This window comes from Stereum hirsutum (genome assembly GCF_000264905.1).
Source record: "Stereum hirsutum FP-91666 SS1 unplaced genomic scaffold STEHIscaffold_6, whole genome shotgun sequence".
In the NCBI taxonomy this organism is placed as follows: Eukaryota; Fungi; Basidiomycota; class Agaricomycetes; order Russulales; family Stereaceae; genus Stereum; species Stereum hirsutum.
In genome coordinates, this window is record NW_006763136.1 from 547,374 (window position 1) to 573,626 (window position 26,253).

The following is a 26,253-nucleotide window of genomic DNA, read 5'->3' on the forward strand; positions in this document are numbered from 1 at the left end:
CCACTGTTACAGTGGCGACTGTATTTGATGGGTGATGGTTCGGGCATTCACGCTTTTAACAGTGAACCAATCGTCACTGGCATCATAGCATAATTCATAGCGTCAACTTCTCCAGACAGCACGATAATATCTGGACGTGGAGGCGCCAAGGCAGGAAAAACGTGGGTAGCAGAGTAAGATATAACAAGACAGTAACCGGGCGAGCTATCTCAACACCAGCGAGGTAGATATAAGATATAAGTATTCATGAGCCATTCGTGACCTCAAAAATCGTAAATGTCCATCGCGCAAGCCCCCTCAAGCTCCCTCAAGCAGACTTTGTCTTTCCAGCCCCCAAACGTCTCAGAGAACCAAGAATACTCCCGGTTCGGATACGGAAGAACCACGTCAAACCATAGATAGCGGCAATCTGATTCCACGTGTATGTCGTCGTCAGTAATCGGCGATGCTAGTAAACGCGCAATGATACTCACATTGAAAAAGATATAGGCCCACATAAGGCCAAAATTGCGCCAACGTTGCGAGTAGAAGATGTTGAAATTATTGGCGAGGAATTCGTCCGTTGTCGCGGAGGAGCAGTAGCTACAAGTGTCGGTAGCACTGGGATCGGTGATGTAGCCGCCGGAGGCGTTGATGTACGAGCTCAGGTAGTCCCCACAGGTCTGGCCCGACGGAGGGGTGAGGTGCACCAATTCTTTGTCCTTGCAGACAACCGAGTATTGGCCCACAGCTAAGAGTGGAACGATAGTTAGATGGGACTTCATGGAGCTTCAAAGGTTTTCAACTGACCTTGACCGACAACAGCGCTAACGAAGTACGTAAGTGGCGACGTACGATACATCCACTTCCACCACCCAAGGTGAGCGTATGGCTGGACGATACCGTTGCTAGAATTGAAATGATCAGTACGTATTATGCAGCAGAAGCGAGAGAAAGTGCGTACAAGTTGATGGTAAACGAGAACAAGAAACTGAAGAGGAGGGCAGCGACCTCGGCACTAGGCGCCATGGATGCCACCCACATTCCGAACGTTTGGTAGAATAATGGGAAAACGATGCCTATCATGAGGTAGGTAAATCCGCCACGGTCGGAGGCGAAACCAACGGTCCAGAACCAGCACAGGAAATACAAGCTTGAGCCTGATTATTAGGTGGTTAGACTACGCGAAGGATGTGAATAGACACAAGGGTGGAGGGAACATACCCAGAATATTCCACGGGAGTTCGGAGAGCAATTGGGAGGCTAATAGTGCCGTCCAACTATACATGCGACTAGGACGCTCCCGAACCTCATAAATATTTCGTGTGGCGATGAAGGGTACTTGAATCTGATTAGCGAGTGCAGCACATAAGATCATGCCCATGAAGCATGCCTGTAATACGAGGTTATTTTCATATTAATGGGATGAGGAACTTTTCGAAGGACTAACGAAGAGTCTGTTCTGTGTGCCCTGGATCGAATTATTTGCCTTCCAGAATGTGAACCCAATGAATAGTCCGGCGACAATGTTGAGTGCTATCTTCGATACCAGGTACTGTGGGTCGCGCCAGTGACGCTGCAGATCGCGCCTCAACAATGTGGAGACTTGGTACGGCCAACTTGTAGTGAACTCGGTGTGCAGCTCGGTCGTGACCGGAGGACGAGCACGACCCTCAGCGAGGATATTCTCTAGCTCCTTGTCGATGATGCGGGCTTGGTCCGAGTTCTTCCATGCACTGTGCCAGTCGATGTCTGTCGTCGCAGTGGCTCCGGCACCTGGGATACTGGTGAGCGACAAGATACATGAGAGACAGAGGATGACCTACCAATGACGTCCAGAATGTACTCAGCCGGGTTCGCCTGAGGAGAACAAGGATAGCCGCCGTTCTTCTCAAAGTAGTTGAGCAGTGTCATCGCGTTAGGTCCCAAATCACCGAAGTAAACCGTCTGTCCGCCCTTCTTGAGGAGCAAAAGTCTGTCGAACACCTGGAATAGCTCTGACGAGGGTTGATGGATTCTGTCGTGACAAAGTATTCAGCACGCAGCTATAGAGAAAGGATTGAGACAAGACGTACGTGCAAAGAATCGCCTGACCACGATCCGCCAGACTTCGAAGGAACCTCATGATTGCCCAAGCACTCTGAGAGTCCAAACCCGACGTCGGTTCGTCCAAGAAGAGGAGAAGCTTCGGTTTCGCGGCAAGCTCGACTCCAATAGTGGTACGCTTCTTATGTTCGACACCCAAGGAACCGACAATGGCATCGGCAAACTTTTCCAGGCCGCACATCTTCAGAACCGTCTCAACGCTGTGACGTGCATAGACAGAGTCAAACATAAGCTTCCCCAAAGGAGTAGATTTAAACTTACTAGGCTTCCTTTTCCTGATCAGAAACACTCGCAGGCTGCCGGAGCTTGGCCGAGAACAGTAGGGCCTCACGGACTGTGGTAGTTGGCAGGTGCGTGTCCATCTGCTGGCAATAGCCGCTATGGATGTAAATATTATTAGTGTTCTCTACTGAGATCGAACAGTGAATGATCGATAGCGCTTACGTCTGTGCTTGAAAATCTGCCGGAAGAGCCTGTCCGTTTACTAACCTCTCACCGGTCACTACTCCGGACGTCTGACGCTGGGCGAGGACATTGAGGAGGGTTGTCTGATATAATCCGAAGAAGAATGAATCAATACATTGTTGAGCGCCGATTCAGCAGAGAATCTGACCTTTCCAGCGCCAGATTCGCCCATGAGCGCGGTGAGTTTGCCAGGCGCCACATAACCAGAGACATCGTCTAACAGACGACGCATTTGCCCGCCACCGACAGGGACGGTGTAGTCCAGATGCTGCCAGGTAAAAACGTCCTTCATCGCTGGGGTGTCCAGTGGTATCTCTTCGATGTCATCGTGACCAGAGGCCGCCTTCTCCGACGAGCTAGGACCTTTCTCTTCGTCGGCTAGATCGTGCGTCTGAGGTGGAGTGGTGGCGCCGCGTTTGAATCGCATGGAGGTTGTCTCGGTCGACGTCGTAGTATTCCATTCGGTAAAGAAGAGAAGGCATATGACGAACGCTATGCCGAACGAGATAGTGATAGCATAGTTCTAATAAAGAACATTTCATTTGTGGTTGCTCTGTGGCATGTAAGATGGCAGGCACTCACCCTCCAAATGTTACTGTACGAGTAGCCATAGGAGGCTGAGAGGTAGGCATTACCGTTCACGGTGGCGGAGCCTTGGACTGAGCCGATCGTAGTACAGACTTGATTTGCAATCGTAACGTTTTCGTAGCCTGGGCCGCTGGGCACAAGTGTGGAGCCTGTATTCGAGGGACAAATCAGACACCGTTAGTGGGCTTCGGGGTACGGACAGAATGGGAACCAACATTGGCCATTGAGAGTATGAAACTCGTTCGACAGGATGCCCTCGAAACCCCACCTCAAGGGCTATTCGGATTGTTCGCGTCAGTATTTTGTTACTATCTGTTCGCAATGATTGAGCTTGAGACTCACGTTGATATACGTTATCCATCGAAGGGCACCGATCATGGTCGGTTTGGGTATAGCGTAGCCGGTGTAGAGTGTGAGAGCGAGGAGCAAAATACCAGCCACACTCTGAGCAGGAGCAGGATCACCAAATCCAGCGGCAACGGCACGGAACCAGGCCTTCATTGTCAAGCTCATCGTGAGGATGTACAAGAAGAATGTGCTAAGTAGAAAAATTTAGCATATGCGAAGTAAAGAAGGTATGCAAAGACTGAATAAAAAAATACTCACAAAAATTGTGCCGGGGTACGTTGAAGGCCGACCAGAAAGTAAAGGATGATGCTGAAAAACACGAGAGTGAAGAAAGTGATAGGGATGTCCACAAGTGTCAGTGCTGCAACTCTCGTCAGTATCTGGCTTGTGTCTCTGCAATTCTGAGCTACATACCTGCAGCTTCTATGAACGGATGATACATCGCGGCCTTATAGTGCTTGATTACAATGGGGCGCTGAGCGAATAAAGCAGGAATCTCGGCCATGGACGATAGAGCAGCGAAGAGTAAAGCGCTAAAAGTAAGAGCTAGCATCAGCTTCGCGTAAACACCTTGGTCATGGATAGAAGACGTACAAGAAAATGACACCCCCACGAGAGAAATATGCAGCCGTTGTTTGTGGAGATTTAAGGAAGACGGTACCGACGATGATGGCTTGTATAATGAAGATAACCGTTGAAACAACTTGCTTGGCCAACGCTCCCTTGATGATAAGGAATCTCCGGTTTGCAACAGCTTTCGCTTGCATGAAAGTCGAAATCGTGTATGGACTCTTCTTGCTCTGTGTGGTCGCGTGTTCAGCGTAGGCACTGTTCTTGTATTGCTCCACTCGCTGCGGGTTGCCCACGAATTCGGCACGGAAAGCCGTCATATCGGCGCGGTTGGACTCTCCTACATCTGACAGAAGGAAACGCTCTGCAAATTCCGTGGCGGTGCGAGGGGCTGTGGATTCGAAGCCGTAGCGAACGGTTCGACCATTCGGATCCGTGACTGAACGATCCAGAAAATATAGTCAGTGAATGCATGGAGTATCTCGATTTACGAAGGAAACTTGCCAGCAACGAGAAAGTCGGCTGTCGTCTGTCTCGGAGCAGGTTCGAAGCCAAGGTCAATGAAGTACTCGCGAGCTCTGGAAGCTGCCCCATAGTATGTCATGCGACCTTCATAGATGACGCAGACCTTGTCGAAGTGATCGTACAATTGTTCACCTGCAACGATAGTCAGCGTCGGAACACCAGAGGTCATGAACAACAATTGGTGCTGACCTGCTTGATAGATAGAAACAATCGTCGAAACGCGAGCAACATCCGTAGCGATGCGCAAAGCCCGAACGAACTCTAGTGCTGTTGATGCGTCCAATCCTCTTGTGGAGCTAAACGAAAAGAGATTTGGTCATTGCTTGTTACATAATGTAGTCAACGAAACCTCGCTCACTTGTCCCATGAGTTTATCAGCGACCGCAGCGCCATCGTCTCAGCAATCGAGACACGCTTCTTCTCTCCTCCCGAAACGCCACGCAACGAAGCATCTCCTACTGGAGTCTTCTTGACATGCCGCAGACCAAAGATCGTCTCCAAGACGTCGACCATGCCACGAATATATTGCTCACGCGAGTGATCGCTGAGGCGCACATGTGGAGCACGCATTCTAGCGGCGAAGCAAAGAGTGTCGTCGACAGAAAGAGTTGGGAAGTGAATGTCATCTTCGGGGCAGTAGATGACATCTCCTCGGTAATGCTTCTCGATTTCTTCTGGAGAGAATGAGTCGTAGTGGACCTCCCCATGAACAGAATGATATTCTGCACGCTGGTTGGCAAGTGTTTTGAGGAGGGTACTACACCCGGACCCAGGGCTACCAAGGACAACTATAGTGAACGACGTCAGTCTAAGGGGTAGCGGATATGATATGGAGGATTAGGAGACAAACGCACGAAGCATTTCGCCAGGACGGACAACGCCCTCGAATCCTTCGAGAAGGTTACGGAGTGGTGGATTGCGAAATGCTCTGAACTTTTCAAGGAAAACTCTTGGGTCGAAGAGGGAGCCGAGCGTTGGTTGATAACTGGCCGCACTTCCTAGGCCGACAACCCTGAGGTCTTTAAAGAGGACACCAAGTTCCCGTCCTTGAATTTGACTCTTGTCCCTCCTGAGGACAAACAATTAGGTCGTTGAGGATAAATCAAAAGCATGGAAGACTCACTTCTTGATAATCTGTCTGAGAGACTTTCCAAAGTCGAATGGTCCTTCGCCTGGTGCAAGTGTGGCCTCCGAGTTCGCAATTGACGGTACCGGAGACTTGGGCCGTTCTTTGTCCTCAGTTTGGTGAATCGAATTCGACGCGAGACTCAACGATCGTCGAAGTTCATCAACACCAGCAGGATCAAAGTAGTCAATGGAGACGTGGGAGGCGTAAGATTCGCGTCGCCTGTCGCGTACTACGATAGGAGTCTCCGATCGGGGCTCGTAGCGAATAACACTGTTGAGGACCTCATTAGCGTACGCATTAGCAGCGCTCAGATCTTCAGGCAGATGAGACGAAGATCCATCGTGCTCTCTAATAGGATCTAGCTGAGGTGGTTCAGCCATGGTGAGGGAGACTGGGAGGTAGCGACGAAGAAAAGTAGCGGAGGGACGTACATGGCCGCCCACAGTGCTCCGGGTCTTATACTCCTCTTCTGAGAATGGACCACTTCACGAATAGCATTGCAAAGATGACCGAACGGGGTAGGGCGTGACAACTAACCTAGTTGGCGGATCACAGCCTGGGAACTCCAGGAAATCGCGTCAACCGCTCTTCGTCAGCCTCCACGGGATAGGCTTCTCGCCGGAGTCGTCAGTAGTCGATAGTGTCTCCTGAATCTGTTGAGGCTGGATATAATGTCCTCAACCGGAAGAACACTTTTGCACGATATAGTTCAAAGGCGGTTCATGAGTCCTTATCCCAGATATTCGTTGAAAAACTTCTGAGTTGGACTGTCGTCATTCCGATGCCACTCCTTCCTGCTGGAGTTATCGCGCTTTAGTTGCGCTCGTCGGGCGGAATTGAAGCATCACGATGACGAACAGTAGATGACAGTACATGCATCACTTGTCCAAAACATGTATGGTTGCGTCTATACAGCCCCTTCCAGGCGCTCTAGTGGTCAGCGACATCCCGAATGGTCACGACGCCTAGTGCCGCCCATGGCTGCGTATAACGGCTCCCGATTAGCGAATTGCACTACTTGTATCAAAAGAGGACCTGTGTGAACGCATTGATGGGACTCACTATCGCTAGGCCCGTATCGTTAAAACTCGTCCGTGCTGGAACCGCCTGTGCGCTCGTGGTGGAGAGACATCAAAGTTGCGGTCAAAGCAGGTGTGTCACAAGCGATCATGACCTGCCGGCTATCCGACTTGCTCCGAAAAGCTCAAGTCTACGCCGAATTGAACCGCTGAAGACTTTTCAGTTACTGTATGAGGAACGATCCAAAAACCCCGGGTTCAAATAATGACATGAAGACTGCACGAGGGTATCGAGTACTGCGAGCGTACAATCTTGTGATGATGGATTCGGATACGTCGAGTTTGGTACCCATTCTCGTGCCCTGCGCAAGTCTTTCATTCTTTCCCTCGAGTGGACACGGGACTTCGCTTCGCATACCTTGGGGATACCCGCAAAGCTGACCTTTATAAAGAGCGCCTTCAGTGACTTACTGAGCTGATAGGGTCCGTGTATGTCGCGGAAGACGAATCACAAGAGGACGTAGGCAGATTCAAGAACGCCACTTTCCGCGATGATCGCAGGTCTGAGGTCTCTAGTCCATATATATCAGCACCACCCCTTGAGGAGCTTCATAGATGTAAGCTTCTCACCAGATAGGAGGGAGAACAACGAGAAAGAGGAAACGCACCCGCATATACTTGAAGGTACAGCACAAACTGTGAACTCGTGCTCGATTACTGAGGGAGTATTTCAGAATCAACAAACATGCACCCTCCGTTTCCTCCCAAAGATATCGGTTATGAAGGGCCTAAGCCCATTAGGGCTTTTCGTTTTTGGCGCGGAGTGAGCAACAACAGGTTCTTGTTGAGTTCTTGACAGGCGACGACGGGAAACAAAGCCGTTCTTGATCCGCTATTGTAAGCAGTTCTGGGTGACAATTTGGCAGGTTGCAATATGTTGGCAAAGTCACAGCAAAAGTAGACGCCAAGGTGGCATGGGAGTGTAGAGTACATTGAAAAGCGGGAAGAAGTAAGCAAAATAGTTGGAGGTGTTACACAGACTATCCATAAGATTGAGGATGATCAAAATTCTATTATTTACAAGCATTAATGGGGTAGTGGTAACCTGGGTCGTTGCCATCGACCCGCCGGGGGTTCGATTCCCTCTTACAGCGAGTTTCGAAATGATACGGAACTCCATCTTTCGCATTTTGGCTCAGCCACAGCTCGGCAGCGACGGATCATGCGCGGCACGGGAATTTCCGCAAGGCTTGCCTGTGTGTGGCCCAATGCACAAAGTGCTCGATGACCTTTCAAATTCCTGTGCGTAAATAAACAGGGAACCGAGAGGAACATATGGGAGGGAGGAAATTACCCAATTATAGAATATTGATGAGTGCTAGATTCACATAATGTTCTTCAAAGGTTTTGGTATGCGTGCAGGCTTCTGGCGACAAGCATGGGGCAAGTCATCACTTGACAGTTTCTTCTAAGGTCGTATTTCTGTGAAAATATTGCCGTATAGACATTTGTACTTATGGATGTATTTTACAGAGCTTTCTTCTTGATTACACTGACGGACAGAGCGAGAAACATGGATGGCCACAGTTGGGCCACAGTGGTTATACAAAACGGTCCAGACAAGTTCGCGGAGACCTCCGTGCCGTCGCAAGCTCCGTCGCTGCCGAGCTGTGGCTGAGCCAAAACGCGAAAGATGGAAGTCCGTATCATTTCGAAACTCGCTGTAATGCAATGAACGCGACTTGGAACAACCTTTTTATCGTCTGGTTCTCCGAACAATGCTCTGCATGAACCCCCAACGACGCTATTTGTATTCGTCGCTACTGCAGCACGCACGGTCCAGCATTTCGCCCACACCGGTCCTGGACCTCACTCGTACAACTCATGTGCAATACTAAACCAAAGTTCACTGATTGTATGAAGTATATGCATATACATCAAGTTGATCATTACCGGTAGCAGAAGGAAAGAGTACGTAGATGCGATGCGAAGTCCATATACGAAGATGTCGGTCAGAGCTAAGAGTACGTGGTGTATAAGAGCGTATGGGGGGTATTACGAGAATCCGTCTGAAGGACTACAGGCTATAAACTAAGAGACGAACGAAGGGGAGCGCAATGAAGGGAGGCCGACGTTATGGCGTTCGTAAGGAGTTGAGGGTTGGGTGGAGATGATTCCGAGATGCCAGGAAGATGAAAGAAGAAAAGAGGTCCGAAGTTCGCGAAGTCCGACAGCAGCAATGCGAAGTCCATCCACACCAGAGCGACACAAACATAGAGATAGACACGGGCGTACGGACAGAGAGCGAAAGAAGAAAAAAGTCTCATAGATACACGTAACATTACGCCAGAACTACTGCATGGCACTCTTGGTCATCAACGCCCTGTCGATCGCTGCATTTACGGTCGACTTCCGCGAAGACAAATCCGTCTGGAACTGCTCCTCCAACCTACGTCGAATCTCCCTCTTCGTCACAGTGTTCAAGTCCGCATCGCGCAGGATATCGTCTACTGCCAACTCGATATCGGCATCCGAAGGGCCCAGGCCAAAGTCTCCGAGCTGGACAGGCGACTGCGACGATACAATGGGCATGTCGAGGTAATTCGTGGTAGGCCTCGAAGGTGCGGGTTGATACAGAGGACCGGAATCGCTCATCGCCATACTTGTTGTGCGTGCATGGGGCATCTGAGGAGCACCGTAGCCGTAGCCACCGAGAGGAGTGTTGCGACCGGACTGATATCCCGGGGGTGCACCAAAGCCCATGCCGCCATGCTGAGACGGCGACGGGGAGAAAGTCCGTTGAGCATATCCAGCATCGTAGACTGTCTCGCGTCCGTAGACAGACGTGCGCGACTCCGCATATCCGTCGTTCTTGAGCTTGTTGGGTGGTGCCCAGGATCCGATGCTATGGTTCGATTCCTTGTCCCATAGCTCATTTTCCTGCAACACACCACGTTAGGTTCCGAAGGGATGACTATCTACAATTAAAGTACTCACGTAGTCGTTCCATGATTTGAGAGGAATAGAACGTGGATCGAACTTGCCCTCGTCCTATGTGTTTCAGCATGCAGATCAGCAGTCGTACTTATGTGGCAACAGAGAAATCAAAGGCAAGGACGTACGTGAACGATGAGTTTCTTGCCAGACTCTCCCAAGACGAGACGAGTGGCACCCCAAGAGAAGTCGTCCATCTTCCAGAACGAATACAGTGGAAGGAAGAACGAGAAGGCTGGGATGGCAAGGATGTAGAAGACCATCCACCCGATCATGTCCCACTTTCTGCGAAGAATGAACACCCCCGCTTGAAGACCGTAGATGGCGGCGATCATGATCAACGACAAGGTGGGGATACTTTTGCCTTCGCCCGCGACGAGATAGATGAGATAGACGATCTGTGAACAAGGAGATGGCATCAAGTCAGCTATCGAATTTTCCAAGAGAAAACTGGGAAGAGCGTACGTAGCCAACCGTCACCGGAGCTACGATTGTTGATAGTAGATCAATCATGACCACGAATCGCATGGAGAAACAACAGAAACCACAAAGCCTGTCGAGGAAGATGAGTTCTCCGAGGTTGTGCACGGTCGAGTTGATCCAACGCCGACGCTGCGAGAGCAAGACCTGCCAATCGTCGGGAGCCACGGTGTACGCCTGGGCATCACGGACGAATTGAGTTTTGAACATAGGGAAGTGCTTCAGCAAAAGCGTGGTCAGGTATCGATCTTCACCGAGATGGAGCAGGTTTTTCATGTGGAGCGTGTCGACTCGGTTCTCGGAGTAGTCTTGGATGACCTGGTTGGAGATGATAAGCGGCTTGTGCGTGTCTGGTGTGCGAAGGCGGTAGAGGGAGAAACAACCGGGAAGACAGGTGACGGATCCGAAAAGACTCTCGAAGGCCTTGGCCAGATGATGGGAGATGAAGTACTCGTAGACCTGCATCATAGTGATGAGAGACTGCTTCGAATTGGACAAGGAGGTCTCTCCGCAAACAGCCAGTCGTTTCTTATCGTGGATCATCCTAAATGAATGGTCAGCCTAGAAGCGGTATATAATTGGTAGCGACTTACGCAGAGATCAAGCGATTGACAGAGTATGGCTCGACAGTCGTATCGGCATCAACGGTGAAGAGATATTCGTAGAACGTCGGGTTGACACCAATGACGTTCTTGATCTGGTGGTACATCTCTAACTCGAGTGGGTTCATAGGAGAATTGAAATGAACCTGCAACAAGTATGATCAACAAACATACCTGTTCGTAGCAAGACAAGAGGACGTACCTTGTTCAAGAAATGCATGACCATCATCTGCGAATCACGTTTTCCACGGTTACCAGGCCTTGACCTCTCCGAAGGCTTGCCAACCTTGACGAGCACCAAGTACGGAACGACATGTCCCTGTGTCTCATACAATCCCGAGTAAACCTTGCCCATGTTGTGCTGTTTCGCTCCCTCACCGAGGGAAAGGAAACTCAACGGCTCGGGATCGATGTTCGGATCAGAGCCCAAGATATCGAGTACGATCCTAGGCGTGGGCTTGTCGTTTCCTGAACCGACAATCATACCGTCGCAAATGACGAGCAAGAGCTTGCGCTTATCGTCGTACTTGAGCTGAGCCAGCGAGTCGATCGTCCGCCTGAGAGACTGCTCGCCTTCGGTATAACACGGCACTTGACAGATGACGAACTTGTCGTGATCCTCAGGCGCACGGGAGCCCGAGAGGTTGATAGCGGCAATGAACTTGAAACCGATGACGCTGACCATGATGATCGAAAGCGCGAGAAGGATGTACGTCGCGAACAAGCAAGCGGCGGAGTTACGGTTGTCGACCTTTCCGATAGTGAACAGATTACGAAGGCAGACCTTCTGGCGCGCGAGGGTGTCACTGTCAATATCCAGGTTATCGAGCTTCTTCGTGATGTCCTCGCCCGAGTTGAACTTGAACAGGTCGAGGACGGTCGAGTCCATGAATTGCGTGGTGATACCGGATGGTGCCGAGGTACCAGTCGGAGTCTTGACGATGGGAGGGAAGGCGATGTAGTCGGTAAGGTCGTATACGAGCCCATTGTAGATACCGAGGGAGCTACCAGCGGCTGCCTTGCTCTTCAATTCCTTCGGCGTGTATCCGACGAAGCCGACACGGTTGTTCCACCGCATAACGGTCATGCTCTCGAAATACCAATCAGGACGAGAGTCGTTCGAGGACACTCGGAAGTCGTGGTATTGAGCATTCGTGTCTGTATTGTTGCTGAATTGGAGAGCGACGTAGGGGTTGACCGAGCCGTCGATACCATTGCACAGTGCGCTGACCTACAACAATTGAGGATGACTCATCAGTAAAATGGAACGACCACGATGATATGGCGACATACCTGGACCGGGAAGATATCGTCCGACGAGGTCCCGCCATAGGTCTTGAGAATCGTCGTCGTAGTGACCACAGGGATAATCCTCAAATGCGTCGCCGCAACGCCCGTAAGGTCGAACACCTCTCCCCGAATAGACGTATACACACTATCCGGGTCGTTCGTGTACGAATGTGATGACAACTCGCTCGTGTTAAAGACGTGCTCCGTCGGACAGATCAAGTTACCGAGGACGGCGATGACGAAGACTGCACAACCGCAAATGAACCAGATGAGAATGTTGAGAGCGAGCTTCTCTCTCCAGGCCTGCTGCACGTCCAGACGCTTCATCCGACCGAACCATCTCAGGAAGGGGGTCGGAACCCAGAAGGTCAGCATCCAGCAGAGAGCGACCCATCTCCTCCTGGCCGATGTTTCTTTGATCACCTCCGTCGTCTCACCCTCCTGGACCTCGCCTGGCAGCGCCTCTTTCTCCAGCAAAGCCTTCTTATCCGCGTTCTGGAACATGTTGCGAGATGGCGCGTACGACTCGGTACCGATAGACATCGTCTCGTCACGGTGGCTTGTCAGACGACTATTAGCATCGAAGTCGTCGCTCCGCACAGAACCACGGTCGTCGTAATCGTCGTACATTTCGGCACGCTGGAACGGGGAAGCGTTGGATACGAGAGGAAGAGCACCGGTGGACTGATTGAAAGGATCACCATATGGCACGTCACGTCCAACCTGCGGTGTATCGAACTCCGCTGCATCTGGGTTGCGGTACGGAGCGTAGACGTCGTTGCTGGCGCCTCTAGGGTCGAGACCGGCGTCGATTTCTGCTTCACGCATGCGGTTACGTTTCTGCTCATCAACGTCCTTGGCGCGAAGGTAGTCCTCGAGCTTGTGGAACGCGCGTTGGGACAGGAAGACCTAAAACATCGCGCAGACAGTATGAGAAGTCCATCGGTCGACTAGTGTAATAACTCATGGAGCATACCTTGTACTGCCCAAGAACCAAATCATTACCCGCCAGATCCAATGCCGTCCTCATCTGCTCGACTTGCTCTCTCGTCTCGCCCTCCGAAATCCCCACTGCCGCAATCTGCTCCCTATACCGATCGCAGAACTCCCTCGGCGTCATTCCGACCTCGAACACGTTCACACACCTCCTCGAGATCTCTGTCAGGCCCATACTCCTGGTCTGCCCCTTCACCGCCCGACCCTCGATCTGGTTCGGCAACTGCGAGTCGTTCGGGTTGATGCAGAACACGTACCACGTCTGTGTCTCCTCGAGCGTCTCGAACAGCGTATCGAGGGCGGAGCGGAACGTGCCCGCGACGCAGGTGTTGGATGCGCTGGAAGAGGCGCCTTCGGCATCGTCGTCACCTCCTTTCTCCTCGATATCGCCGAGGGCGCCTTGACGGCGGGAGATGGTTCCGCCCTTGCGACGAGTGGAGGGAGCACGCATCGGCTTGACGGGCTGTGCAGCTGCGACGATGGTATCCTCGTTCCGTGGATGGTTCTGCGTCGCGATGGCGGAGCTGTTGTACAGCCCACGAATAAATGGGTTGACAGATCCAGAGCCCTCTCCGCCTTCGTGATGGTTCATACCACGGAGAAGTGAGACGAAGTCTGGGTTGAGCGAATGCGCGTTCTTCTCCAGGAAACCATCGGAAGAGTACGTGACAGGACCGTTGAAGTGGTTGACGGTGAACGTAGGGAACCCCTGACGGTCGACGCTCCCGACCTTGAACGAGGAATGCTGGCCCCAGCGCTTAGAGAACGCCTCCACCATCGTATGGTCCGTCTTCTTCGCAGACCTTCTCGCCTGATCGTCCATGATGTGGATCAAACCTCCCGGCTTGTTCTGAAGAAGGCGAAGGCACTCCGAGTTATCGAAGTAAGGGACCTCCGGAACGTATTGTGCGATGCCCTCGCTCTGGTACTCCGCACGGTGAGCCTCGAACATCCGTTTCTGGATGAAATTATGCAGACGCTCGTTGGCGAAGTTGATACAGAACTGATCGAGCGAGTTGGGCCGGCTGGTCATGTTCTGTGGGCCGGGAAGGTCGAAGAGACCGATGAAGGTGACGTAGTCGTCCTTGAAGAGACGCTGGTTCATGTGCTCGTTCAGCCACTGGAAGAGGAGCGAGTAGAGGTTCTTCGCTAGGTCGTCACGATTGTCGGAGGCGCCATCCGGGTCGAGGAACACGGTGCAGAGTTCCTTCTTCACCATCTTCGTTTTGTACGACAACGTTGTCTCGAGAGCCGAAGTCGTGACACCCAGGAACTCGGCGACGAGGGCGAGGATGTCAGTATTCCTGACGACGGCAGCATCTTCGTTACGAGCGCGATCGATGGTGAACTCGAGGTTGCCGAGGTGAAGGATGGCGGCGATGAGCTGACAAGTCTGCGCCACATGCCGCTTGGAGAATCCAACGTTCTTCAGAGCGAGCTTGAGCTGGTCGAACCGGAGTGCATCCTCGTCGGGGTTCTGACGGATAGGAGCCGGGTTACGTTGGCCAAGGTAACGGTAAGTTGTCTTGTCAAGAAGGTGCATATGTTGTCGCTCCTCAGGAGAAGCGCCGGCGACCAAATAGTAGAATATATGGAAATTGCGCTCGCCGGACGGGGCGCCCGCGACCCGACTCCGCTCGAGGTAGTAGTCGAGTGTCTTGATGCCGCAGAGGCGACCGCGATCGGTGAACTGGAGCTCAGTGTACTTGCCGAACCGGGAAGCATTGGCGTTGAAGAGCGTGCGAGCGTTACCGAAGGACTCGAGGACGAACTCGGCGGCAGGGACTTGGCTGGCGAGTTTAGAGCCCTTTTTGCCTGGGTTGCTGACACTGAGCTCGAGCAGCGTTTTGATGGCGAGTCGGCGGTTTTCGGACTTGCCACTGCCAGTCTCGCCACTAAGGAGGGAACGTATAGGTCAGAGACGGTTCGAGATAATAGACGAAGAGATATCACGAGGCGATAATCATCGTCTAGAATGAGATGACGTATATTCTGTGCCCTGGGATGATTCAAGCCAAACCATACAGGGGGTTTATCGCAAAGAAAAGTCATGGCTCACTCCGCTAGCGGGTGCGAAAGAACATAATGCTAGTTGAAGTCAAAAGCCTTCCGCAGATGACTCCGGTTATATGGTATGATGGGCGTGCCAAAAAGCATCACACAGGGGTCGTCGGCAGACGATCCGTGGCGAGCAGACTACATGAATAGTAGTTTGGCGTGTGTGTGCCGATGAAGAAGACGATGCGATGACTATCGACATCAAATCAATAGCCCACAGCGGCCTCAAGGGACTTCATGCATGAGCAGTGCTGGCGCGCCTGGGGCGAGCCCGCCGCTTCTTTCCCACACAGTCCGCTGAATTTGCTGTTCTTGCAAATCACATAAAAATACTGCCGAGTACGAACCATGCCCACAGAATAAAGCGCCCCAGAAGAACCGTGTCCCATAACGCCCAAGCAATTCCAGAGAAGATTGATCACATACCTCAAGACTATGCACTGATCCTGCGTCGTCCGCCTCATGTGGTAATACGCATTATTCGCCAGCTGAAAAATATGCGGTGGCAATAACTCCTTGTCCTCGACCGTATTCCTATGTTCCGCCGCGTACTTGTGCATGACTGAGTCGGCGTTGCTGGGAACATACTTGTGCGGGTTGACGGCCACGAGTGACGAAGTGCCTAGATTGGTGTAGATGATGTCGGACATGAACCGCTCCCTGAGACAGGAAACGATGACATCGTCGGACACATTTGGTAGCTTCGCGAGGTCGGTGACGGCCTCGAGTCGCTGGTGCATCAGCGTCGACTGCCTGTTAGAAGCCATGCCAGGCGAAGGCGTTGGGAAAAGACTCGGAAGGCCAAGTGGGGGATGGGGGATGCTGAAGGAGAGTAGAAGAAGGTGAAAGTATAAGGTAGAAGAACAATGGTCGCGGCGTTCAACCCGCTAGAAAGGCAGCGACGTCGTCGCGCGAGGGTTGTCGTCGTCGTCGGTGACGATGTTGAGGGTGAAAAGGAAAGCTCTCGAAGTCGTCGTGGTGACCTTCCACACGGCTCTTGCCCTGCCTCGGCGGCTCTCTCCCACGCGGTGGAAACTTGCCTCTTTTGTCATCTAACGTTCCTGTGGCACTGTGGCCCTTCCCCCGCCAAGCATCACAGAATACTCTTTCCGTATCCAAGAGAGCCATTTGGTCATTATTCTGCTGTAGATCATCTCTATACGGAGATTTATCTCCTACTTATATTACTTAAATCCATAAAGGAGCCACCGAGGCTGCTCCTAAACGTTTGAACGGCGAACGGTCTTCCCAACCCGCGCCCACAGCCCAAGCTGTCTATCTCCTATTCGTCGCAAACTTCGGCTCTCCGAGCTCTTACAGCTCCTTAGAGGGCTCAATTTTAGCAGTTTTCTATCCACAGCGCAGCGATAGTGAGAGGAAATCGTAAAAATAGAGCATGTAAGTAATGTTCGGCTGGCGCGGAGGACATCATTTTGACCAGGTACGATTCCTTGCGACGTTCGGCAGGCAGGCGTGGGCGTAGGGACGCAGAGCAAAAGGCTGACCTGGACTTAGATCAAGAGTAAAAGGTATGACCGACACTATACGCATGGGCGTGGGGCCTCATCGGGTGGACCGGCGAGGCCGTCATTGGCATCGCCACATTTCATGCCCCTTGATCTGTCGTGTCACAACAAATAGCAAGGAGAAAACCCATCCACTCGATTGCAAAGGAGACAGCTCGCAAAGAAAATCTAGAGCCGCCAGATAGAGAGTCGGCATTACTTCTTGCCGCCCTTAGCAGGCGCCTTGCCCTTGCCTCCCTTGCCACCCTTCCCAAAGCTCTTGCCCTCAAACCCAGGTCTAGCCTTGTTCTTGACCTTCACGCCCTTCCTCTTGTCGCTTCTCCGCTCATTGCGGGTCGCGATATTGTCCGTCCTCTTTTTCTGCTTCGCGGCCATCGAATGTTGGACCTGCTCCCTCCGGTCCTCCCTGATAAAGAAAAGGGTGAAAAAAACGTCAATATGAGCGCGCCGCGACGCAAAGCATAGTATAAGAGGAGGAGAGAGGGAAGATATACGTACCAAGCCTTCTTACTCTTCTGCTTCTCCTTCTCGTTCCTCTTCACAGCCTTCTTTAATCTCCCCTCATCATCCCTGACCTTCACGCCCTCCATCCTCGCCTCTGCCTTCTCCCACTTCTCTCTCTCCTCGATCGCTTTCCTCTTCTCCTCCGGCATCGCAGCGAGTTTCTCTTTCCGAGAGGATAGCTGTTCGAGTGCCTGGCTGGGATTGGAGGAGGTTTTGAGTCGTTGGTGTGACTTTTTGGTGTTTGAGCTGGAGGGTCCGGCGGCGTCGGGTGCGAGGGCTGAGAATGTGATGTTTGTGTAGTTGGATTTAGGATCGTGATGACCACGAGCTGAGGACGAGGACTGGTCTGGCACGAGGAGCTGTGTCTGTTCAACGAACAATGAACAACATCATATCAGCCGCGGTTCAACTTCAAAATACCAAGAGCAAGAGCAAGAGCAAGGTTGAGAGTCAAGGGAGAAACAAGGAAAAAACGAACCTTCGTCGGCGCGCCCTGCACCTTCGCTCTCTCCTTCGCATCCTTATCCTTCCCACCTTTCTTCCCCTTCTTCTCCTCCTCCCGCTTAATCTTCTCCCTCGTCTCCTTCCTCCTCCTCTCCCTCATCGCAGCCCTCTGCACCCTCCTCTCCTCCAACAACTCGTCCTTATTCCCCGCTCCCGCTACCCCACCCTGCAAACCCACAGCCCCGCCCTGCCAACCTCCATCCTGACCGCCCCAGCCCCTCTTCTTCGCACGTATTGAGTCGATCTTAGCGTGAAGTTTAGCACGGAGGTCGGTGATGGATTGTTCTTGGGGCATGGGCACGATATCGATGTCCATTCCCGCTCCTGAATCCTCATCGTCTTCATCGTCTTCGCTACCATCATCGTCGTCCTCATCAGAAAGATCAACATCGACGTCCATGCTCATCCCTTCATCTTCCACCGCAGAATCGTCCTCATCATGTTCCGGAACGGCCTTTTGCTTATCCTTGCCCTTCTTGGATTTGGATTTGGATTCGGCAGTGGTGGTGCTGAGAAGCGCTTTTTCGCGCTGGAGATCTACGAGGGTCTTATTGTTCGCTGGATCGAGCTAGAGGGGGAAATGACCGGTCAGTATTGAGTTAAAGTTCGATAGCGGCGGTAGAGAAGTGGAGACGAAGGCGGGAAATCAAAGTTCGAAACGAGTCGACGTGAGATGAGATGTATGGGCGAGATGGGGGTGTGGATGGGGGTGTGTGGGTCCAAGTCATGTAGGGATCTTTTTTGTTCGCTCCTCTAGGTCTGTGGCGTCGTGGGCGTAGATGCACAAATGTAAAATCGCGTACGTTAGAGCCGAAACCTAATAGTGAAGTCGGATCACTGCAAAACAAGATGCATTCTGCATCAACCACGGACCGGACTACACACAACACGAAGAATCTGCATCATGACAACGGGTGCGAACATCCGTAGGGATTATGGCTGGGCGCACAAGAAGTACTAGCTCTCCTCAGCAAAATAGCTGGATTTCGGTTCTCTCGAGAGCGGCCTTCAAGGCGAGGACGAACAGCCAGCATTCCATCGCCTAGCTGACCGCACTCTAGCGCCCAAACGCTAATATTATATACCAACCCATCCGTACCCAGAGAAACCAAAAGAAGAAGAAACCAGAATACAGACAGAACATGTCACGCACCTTTTCCCGACGAGCTTTTTTAGTTGCCTCCTTTATAGCTTGCTTCGGACCCTCTCCCAGCTTTTTCTTGTTTTTGTGGTACTTCGAAGCCTACAGTACACCGTCAAGATGGGCAAAGTATATCCTTCAGACATATATGGACCAGGATTAATGATGGATTGGACGCACCTGCTCTTCAGTATCCTCCTGGATGAGGTAGTATTTTGCAGGTATGAGGCGGAGAAGGGACTCGAAGGTGTCGTTATGTTTTTCGAGGGACGCCGCAAGCGTCGCAGGAGCGGTCGGCATTTCAAGACAGTCTGATGTAAGCCTTTATACCAGGTATACGATGCGCCAGGCCTAGAGATACCGGAGACAGTGAGCTCAGCCGAAATACAAAGTCCAGTCAGTTGGAGAGCGTTGCAAGGAATATTTGCGCGCCAATCCGCTGGTTCACCCCGCCAGGCCCCGCCGCGTGATATGAGATCCAAATATGGAAGGTGTTTCTCACCTATTGTTTCTTTGTGGCGACGCCGAATTGGGCGAATTGAGACCCGTTGCTGAGCTTGAAAATAATGTCTTCCAGTTCTTCCTCCATCTCCCACTTCTCTCAACAGCTTGTGTTGTTACAATCCTGCGTTCGACTGGAATGCTGTTTCTACCAGTGAGCCGGGTGGCCCGAATCGAAGGTCCTGGCGGCGCTCTGGTCTTTCAATGGATCATGGATGACTATGGCACAGATAATGGTGACAGGTGTGTGTGCATATATTACTACGATCCAGGGTTTTTGTTTCTATTGTGTTGCCATCTGCCTTCCGCACAGCAGTAGTGCCTCGTATAGTCGTGGCCTTCGCGCACAGTCTAATCTTTACACTAATTGTGTCAGATATTCAGATGGACTCGAAGCGGTGCAGTAGTTGCTCTCAGTGACAAAGACATACGCTGGGTATGTGCTTCAAATCTTGTGTCATCCCATCCTTGTTCCCAGTAGACCGGTGGCGGGTTTCTGTCTGCTGCGTGGCTTCAATCTTTCGCGCTGAGGTTACCCGCCACCGAAGGATAATACAGAGAATATGCACATTATGTTTAGCGAGAACTCTGGATTCTCGTTGCAACACAGATGCTCTGAAGCATTATTTGAATTTTTCGGGGGGTGATACGACTGCCTGGTGGCGGTGGCGCGCATCTTCAGCCCCTGAGTGCCACGAGCGAATATTCTCCAACTTTTCTCTACACATCCACCATGCCGCAGAGACATACGCAAGATATCCTCAGTAACGATGACGTTCTTCTTCTTCGTCAGTGATCCATTGTGCGCGCATAGATCGACTGTCTTTCTACTTTCTACTCCCCTTGATCCTACATCGCACGCCACAGCTCTCTTGACCGAGCAATGAAAGGCCCCTTCACTTCTGCACCATGTTCCTGGATATGCCCTTCATTCAACTGCGGATGAAGCATTCGCCTCATCTGTGCGGAGTCGACGAGTCACATCCATCGATGTCGCCGACATCGAGGACATGAGAGCGGGACCTACTAGGACCTAATGTTGTCTTGCTCGGGAAGAGTGACTGTCTGAGGTCTCTATGGCTAACAGTTGTGCCTGTTTCTGTTAGTAGATTGATGTATACATTTCCTACAACCATACCCCACGGGAAGAGCACAAGAGTGGTTTTGTTTTGGCTTTGTTCTCAGATGTTACGTAAAGCGTCACACGGTTTGGAACGCTGTGACGTGTGACGGGCATCGGCTGTCACGTCCGTTCAACTTTTCTCAGCATTCGCCCTCATCGTCTCAGTCGACGACCAATGGCGCATGCTTGTTCTGTCTCATCTCCAGGACCGGATTGTCCGATGGCGGCAATCAGGGCACACGACGTGCCGTGCCTTCGGGACGTAGAAAGTGTTCGCAAAGAGGCCGACTTTTATTGTTGTTACATAAGCGACGCGAGACAAAGTGCCGGTTCACAATGAAGAGCAGAACAATTGACCTCACAAAAAGGCGATGGACTCTCTCCCCCCCATCCACACTCCTTTCCTCTAACTTTCCCTTCCGCCTCCTCTCGCCACCATGCGACGCCAAACGGCCTTGGGGGTCGATACTGAGGCTTCCCTGGCAATGACCCCCGACGATTCCACGACTTCATTCGCTCGGACTCCCGAGTCATCCACCCAAGCTCTCAATGTCCCCGTTACGACCCCATCGACAGTGTATACTCCACCCGCACCCACGTTCCGACTCCTCTACACTCTACTTTCACGGCGCGATCTTCTATCATATCTTTTACCAGCAGTCCTCTTCTCCATCATCGCCGGTGGCGTTGCTCCTTTCATGACCTTTGTCGTAGGACAAGTCTTCGACTCTTTCTCCCAATTCCCTCTTACCTCGAACCCACCACAAGAAGCCAAGACCGCTCTTCTTCATGGTGTCGGTATATCCGCTCTCGAACTCGTAGGCCTCTCCGTAGCTGCCTTGGCCCTCAGCAGTATTACTTCCTGTCTCTGGATCTGGACTGGCGAACGGAACACCATGAAGCTCCGGAAACGGATATACGAGTCTGTCAGTGGTCGAGAGATGACTTGGTTCGATTTGAGGATGGGCAGCGAAGGATCTGTACAGACAACCGAGGCCTCCGGGCCTATCGGTGCTGGAGGAATGATGGCACAATTCGCCAAGTGCGTCCCTTCTGTCCTTCTATCCCGTCTCACCTCTTTGTTGACTTAGATGGTGGTGCGTAGAGCAACCGAGGAAGTTAGGATGGCGTCTGGCCTTGCGTTTGGAATGGTCGTGCAGTACCTCACGACCATCATTACCTGTCTTTGCCTGGCGTTCGCTCGCTCCTGGGCGCTCTCCCTCGTCGTCCTTGCCTCTGTTCCCGCCCTCTTCATCATCGACGGATTTGCTCACAACCTCGGCATAGGCCCACTGACTGTCGAACGTTCTGAGACTGCAGTCGCCGGCACCCTCGTTGATCGCGCGATCGCAGCCATCGCCACCGTCAAGGCTTTCAACGCTTCTGCACACGAACTCTCCACGCTTTCTGCCTGTCTCGACAAGATGCGTGCTGCCGCTGACAGGTGTAACACAGTCTGGGGCTTCACGAGTGGCACGATGCAGTTCGTCAGCATGACGATGTTCGTTCAAGGCTTCTGGTTCGGTGCGAAGCTCGTCCGGGACGGCAAGCTCCAACCAGGGGACGTCATGGCCGTCTTCTGGGCCTGTCTCATCGCCATGAGCAATTTCCGCATGATCCTCACGGAACTCGCGACGCTCAACAAGGGCAAGATCGCAATGTCGGCCATGGTCGCTCTCATCGAGACCCCCAGTCCTGCGCCACCTCAGCCGCCCTCGCCTCCCGGTACGCGTCGACCGAGCGCGGTGAATTTCACTCTCCCCGGAAAGCGTTCCAAGTCGGCTAAGCTTCGCGGGATCGTACCGAACAAGTGCGCTGGCGGGCTCACGCTCGATAATGTCACGTTCGCATACCCTTCTCGTCCTACTGTTCCTGTTCTCGATGGCGTCACGCTCTTCCTTCCTGCTCGCGAGACGACGTTCATCGTCGGTGGATCTGGCTCCGGAAAGTCGACGATTTCGCATCTCCTGTTACGGATGTACGATGTTCAGCAGGGGTCGATCTACTTGGACGACCAGGACGTACAGTTTTTGGACTCTACGTGGACGCGACAGCAGATCGGCGTGGTCTCTCAGTCCTGTATCTTGTTCGACATGAGCGTGCATGATAACGTGTCGATGGGTCTGGAGGGGCCACAGAGTTTTAGGCGGCCGCAGGACGTGAGCAGGGAGGAAGTCGTCGACGCGTGCACTTCGGCGCTGATGCACGACTTTGTGAGGAATCTTCCTGACGGGTATGATACGCAGTTGGGTACTGGAGGTGCGAATCTGTCGGGAGGACAGAAGCAGAGGCTGGCCATCGCTCGTGCGAAGTTGCGCGATCCTACTGTTCTTATATTGGGTGCGTCTTTCCGCTCTCATACCGTTTTTGGTTCAAATATACTGAACACTTCCTTTTCAGACGAAGCTACATCCGCGCTGGACGCGACATCCAGGATTCTTGTGTTCGAAGCTATCAAGCATTGGCGGCGGAACAAAACCACCATTGTGATCACCCACGACCTCTCCCAGATCGGTGCCGAAGACTTCGTCTACGTCCTCAAGGATGGTCAGGTCGCTGAGAACGGATTCCGTCGTGATCTCGAGAATGATTCGAAGGGCGAGTTCACCCGCATGATGGAGGCGCAGGCCGCTACCGGCGGGTTCCCGGAGCAGCAGGTAGATCCGTATTCGACAGAGGCGAATGAGGCACGCGATGAGGCTGCGGTCAAGATCGTGCATGAGCAGGAGAATGGGATCGAGTTCGTTATGGAGAAGACTGGCGGGACGAAGGCGACGAGGCATCGGAGTGGGGTTCGGGCGTCGGTTGCTCCAGGTCCTACTACTGGTCAGTGGATGTTCGATGCGGTGGCCGAGCTGACTGGCAACGGCAACGGAGTGATGCAACCCGCATTACTCGGTGCTCGCCAGCCGGAACAGGTCAATCGTCTCATCGCTGTGGAAGAGTTCGGGCCCGGGTCAGATCCTTTCGAGGACTGGGATCGTTCGCGGAGACCGTCCACGGTCGCCATCGAGATTCCACCTCCTTTGCCCGCTGTCCACCCCTATCTTCGTCGCCAGTTCAGCTTACAGTTTTCGCCGACCTCGCCTACGGCTCCTTCGTTAACCACCACGGTCTGCGAGGACGAACCGGAGTTTAATGATCTCAAAGACCTATCCACACATGCCGGATCTACTACTCAACAACGCCGTCTGGGTCATCATCGAACGCGTTCCTCTGTCGACAAGGAGGCATCTCATGTTCGTTCGGAGTCGATACACATGGAACAGTTCAAGGGCGGTGTTCCTCGCAAGCGGCAGGAACAATCCCCTCAGCAGGAGACCACACCTCTTCAACCAGAGATCGGGTTCTGGCGTCTCGTTCGGGAGATCTACCCTACCATTCCAAACAAGCCAGCCCTCTTCCTTGGCGGTATCTTCTGTGCCATCAGTGGCGCCGCGACTCCCGTCTTCTCCGCCATTCTCTCTCGCCTCATGGTCGAAGTCTCCTCCGGAGCCAAAGATCTCAATGCCATCAACACCTTTGGTGGAATTATCCTCGCTATCGCAGCCTTGGACGGCCTCTCCATGGGCGCCAAGTTCTCTATTCTCGAGATCCTCGCCATGTCTTGGGTGACTCGCATCCGCAAGTACTGCTTCAATCTCGTGCTCGCACAGGACAAGAAGTGGTTCGACAAGAGCGAGAACAGCCCGGTCAAGCTTATGTCGATCTTAATCAAGGATGGAGACGATGCGAGGTCGCTGATCGCGACGGTGTTCAACCAGGCGATCGTGGTGCTGACGATGTTGAGCGTGGGGTTGATATGGGCATTGGTCGACGGGTGGCAGTTGACGTTGGTAGGGTTTGCGATCGCGCCGGTGTTCATCATCACCATGGCCGTTCAGGCGAACTTGGTGGCGACGTGCGAGTATAGGGGCAAGCGGGCTCGTGAGAAGGTTGCCACAGGGTATTACGATGTACGTCCTCGCATTTCACCTTCTTTTACATTTGCTCACTTGTCATCATTTAGGTCATCGTTAACATGCGCGGCATCCGCTCTATGGGCTTTGAGAGGATCTTCCTCGAACGCTTCAGTGCTTCGGTCGAGAGTGCGCTTTCCACTGGGGTGCGGGGTGCCTTCGTACAGGGAGCCACTTACGGAGTCGCGAGTTCGCTCATCTACCTTTCCGAGGCTATCTTGTTCTACGTCGGCGCCATCTTCGTCGCCAAAGGCACCTACAGCTACTCTCAGATGATACAGACGCTGAACCTGATCATTTTCACCGTCAGTATCGGCTCCCAGCTCATGGGTTTCAGTACGTTTTCTCTCTTATTGTTCTACTTCTTCAGACAGCTGACCACCTGGCTTCCAGCTCAACGGATAGCGAAGTCGATACAGGCCACTCGCGACTTCAACAAGCTCCTCCAGCTATCTACCCATACAACCGAATCCCACGGTCATCTTCGCCCCCCGATCGAAGGTGCCATCTCATTCCGCGATGTCAGCTTCGCCTACCCCGAGCGACCCGATGTACCTGTCCTCAAGGACATTGACCTCGACATAAGTGACGGCGAGACCGTTGCTATTGTTGGCTCCTCAGGTTCGGGCAAGTCAACCATCGCCTCGCTTCTTCAACGTCTCTACGAACCTGCCACCGGTTCCATCTCCATCGGCCCATGGCATCTCAGCTCTCTCGAAGTCAAGCATCTTCGAGATCACGTCTCGGTCGTCAGCCAAACTCCGCATCTCTTCGACGCCACCATCAGAGAGAATATCTCGTACGGTGCCTCCAATGTCTCGGACAAGGACGTGCAACGCGCAGCTCAAGACGCGAACGTACACGATTTCATCATGTCGTTGCCGCAGGGCTACGATACCAAGCTCGGCGAGAACGCATCTCTCATTTCTGGCGGTCAAGCGCAGAGGCTCCAGATTGCGCGTGCGCTCGTGCGGCCGTCCAAGGTCTTGATCCTGGACGAATGCACTTCGGCACTCGACGGCGCAAACCAGGCAGCCGTGATGCAGACGATGTTGAACGCGAAGGAGGGTCGAACGACGTTGATGGTGACGCACAAGCTGGCTGTGATGCGTATGTGTTCTCGGATCATCGTCCTGCATGAGGGCAGGATCGCGGAGGAGGGATCGTACGAGTCTCTGATGGCCCGGCGGGGCGTGTTTGAGCAGTTGGCGAGTGGCGGAGAGTGGAGTGGCGAGTGATTTTTGATTGATTTATTTCGTCATCTTTTTTTTGCTGTACTACTTTCTTCATGCATCTCGCGGACTTGTTCATGCGCGCCCCTATACCATGCCTCATGTCTTTTTCTGTCTTCCCGCTGGACGTTTTTCTCTTTGTATTTCTGCCTTGCGTTACCTCTTTCTACTCACCCCTCCTCTGTTACGAACTCACGGTTACTTACCACCTACTCCCTGGTACTACTAAACTCACGATCACGACTCATGCTCTCCTGCGGTTTTTACGAGCATAACCTAGTGTAGCCTTCGCCATTCATTGTTTAACGAACTTTTTTTCATGTCACTTTACGGTCCACGTTACGACTGGAGTGATGCCATTCATTTGTACTTCTACCGCATACCTTGTACCAGTCATACTTGACGACTCTAGCACATCGACGAACTCATAATGTGGATCGTCATTTCATGATGTGTAATACCTCGCGTGAAGTCTGAATGCTGAGGTTATCGAAAGGTTTGCTTGATATGCTTTACGATGGGGACGAAGAGGTAAAAGGTAAAATAAGCGTTCGCCACTGTCCCACAACCGGGGGATCCCGATCGCATTTGCTCAGGGTTGCTCACAGCTGCTC

General features: G+C 52.5%; 4 protein-coding genes and 1 non-coding gene across 5 annotated transcripts; 2 read left to right on the forward strand and 3 right to left on the reverse strand.

Moving 5' to 3' along the window:
* Positions 1 to 153: 153 nt before the first annotated feature.
* Positions 154 to 6,090, reverse strand: STEHIDRAFT_167985 (pleiotropic drug resistance ABC transporter; the record flags this gene model as incomplete). Its single annotated transcript, XM_007303391.1, has 22 exons — positions 154 to 409; positions 474 to 730; positions 790 to 887; positions 944 to 1,139; positions 1,204 to 1,372; positions 1,430 to 1,755; positions 1,806 to 1,996; positions 2,055 to 2,285; positions 2,347 to 2,463; positions 2,530 to 2,633; positions 2,699 to 3,073; positions 3,133 to 3,287; positions 3,354 to 3,414; positions 3,481 to 3,676; positions 3,745 to 3,847; positions 3,901 to 4,019; positions 4,081 to 4,495; positions 4,561 to 4,713; positions 4,771 to 4,877; positions 4,940 to 5,369; positions 5,436 to 5,650; positions 5,705 to 6,090. 22 exons carry the CDS (start codon positions 6,088 to 6,090, stop codon positions 308 to 310), a joined length of 4,506 nt encoding a protein of 1,501 aa, XP_007303453.1. The 3' UTR covers positions 154 to 307.
* Positions 6,091 to 7,812: 1,722 nt separating this feature from the next.
* STEHIDRAFT_t128 lies at positions 7,813 to 7,883 on the forward strand. Its single transcript has one exon. It is a non-coding gene; the product is annotated as a tRNA-Gly (tRNA).
* Positions 7,884 to 8,710: 827 nt separating this feature from the next.
* STEHIDRAFT_167986 (glycosyltransferase family 2 protein) lies at positions 8,711 to 15,958 on the reverse strand. The gene is made up of 9 exons (XM_007303392.1): positions 15,576 to 15,958; positions 13,072 to 14,986; positions 12,099 to 13,004; positions 11,008 to 12,036; positions 10,797 to 10,951; positions 10,189 to 10,747; positions 9,852 to 10,121; positions 9,727 to 9,780; positions 8,711 to 9,669 (listed from the first exon to the last, which is right to left on the reverse strand). The coding sequence occupies exons 1-9, from the start codon at positions 15,914 to 15,916 to the stop codon at positions 9,082 to 9,084; spliced, it is 5,817 nt and encodes a 1,938-aa protein (XP_007303454.1). The 5' UTR covers positions 15,917 to 15,958; the 3' UTR covers positions 8,711 to 9,081.
* Positions 15,959 to 16,801: 843 nt separating this feature from the next.
* Positions 16,802 to 19,210, reverse strand: STEHIDRAFT_120874 (SURF6-domain-containing protein). The gene is made up of 5 exons (XM_007303393.1): positions 19,005 to 19,210; positions 18,837 to 18,926; positions 17,658 to 18,251; positions 17,174 to 17,544; positions 16,802 to 17,081 (listed from the first exon to the last, which is right to left on the reverse strand). Exons 1-5 carry the CDS (start codon positions 19,122 to 19,124, stop codon positions 16,871 to 16,873), a joined length of 1,386 nt encoding a protein of 461 aa, XP_007303455.1. The 5' UTR covers positions 19,125 to 19,210; the 3' UTR covers positions 16,802 to 16,870.
* Positions 19,211 to 20,878: 1,668 nt separating this feature from the next.
* On the forward strand, positions 20,879 to 26,093 carry STEHIDRAFT_120875 (P-loop containing nucleoside triphosphate hydrolase protein). Its single transcript, XM_007303394.1, has 5 exons — positions 20,879 to 21,490; positions 21,554 to 22,788; positions 22,849 to 24,404; positions 24,458 to 24,743; positions 24,801 to 26,093. The coding sequence occupies exons 1-5, from the start codon at positions 20,886 to 20,888 to the stop codon at positions 25,643 to 25,645; spliced, it is 4,527 nt and encodes a 1,508-aa protein (XP_007303456.1). The 5' UTR covers positions 20,879 to 20,885; the 3' UTR covers positions 25,646 to 26,093.
* Positions 26,094 to 26,253: the final 160 nt, after the last annotated feature.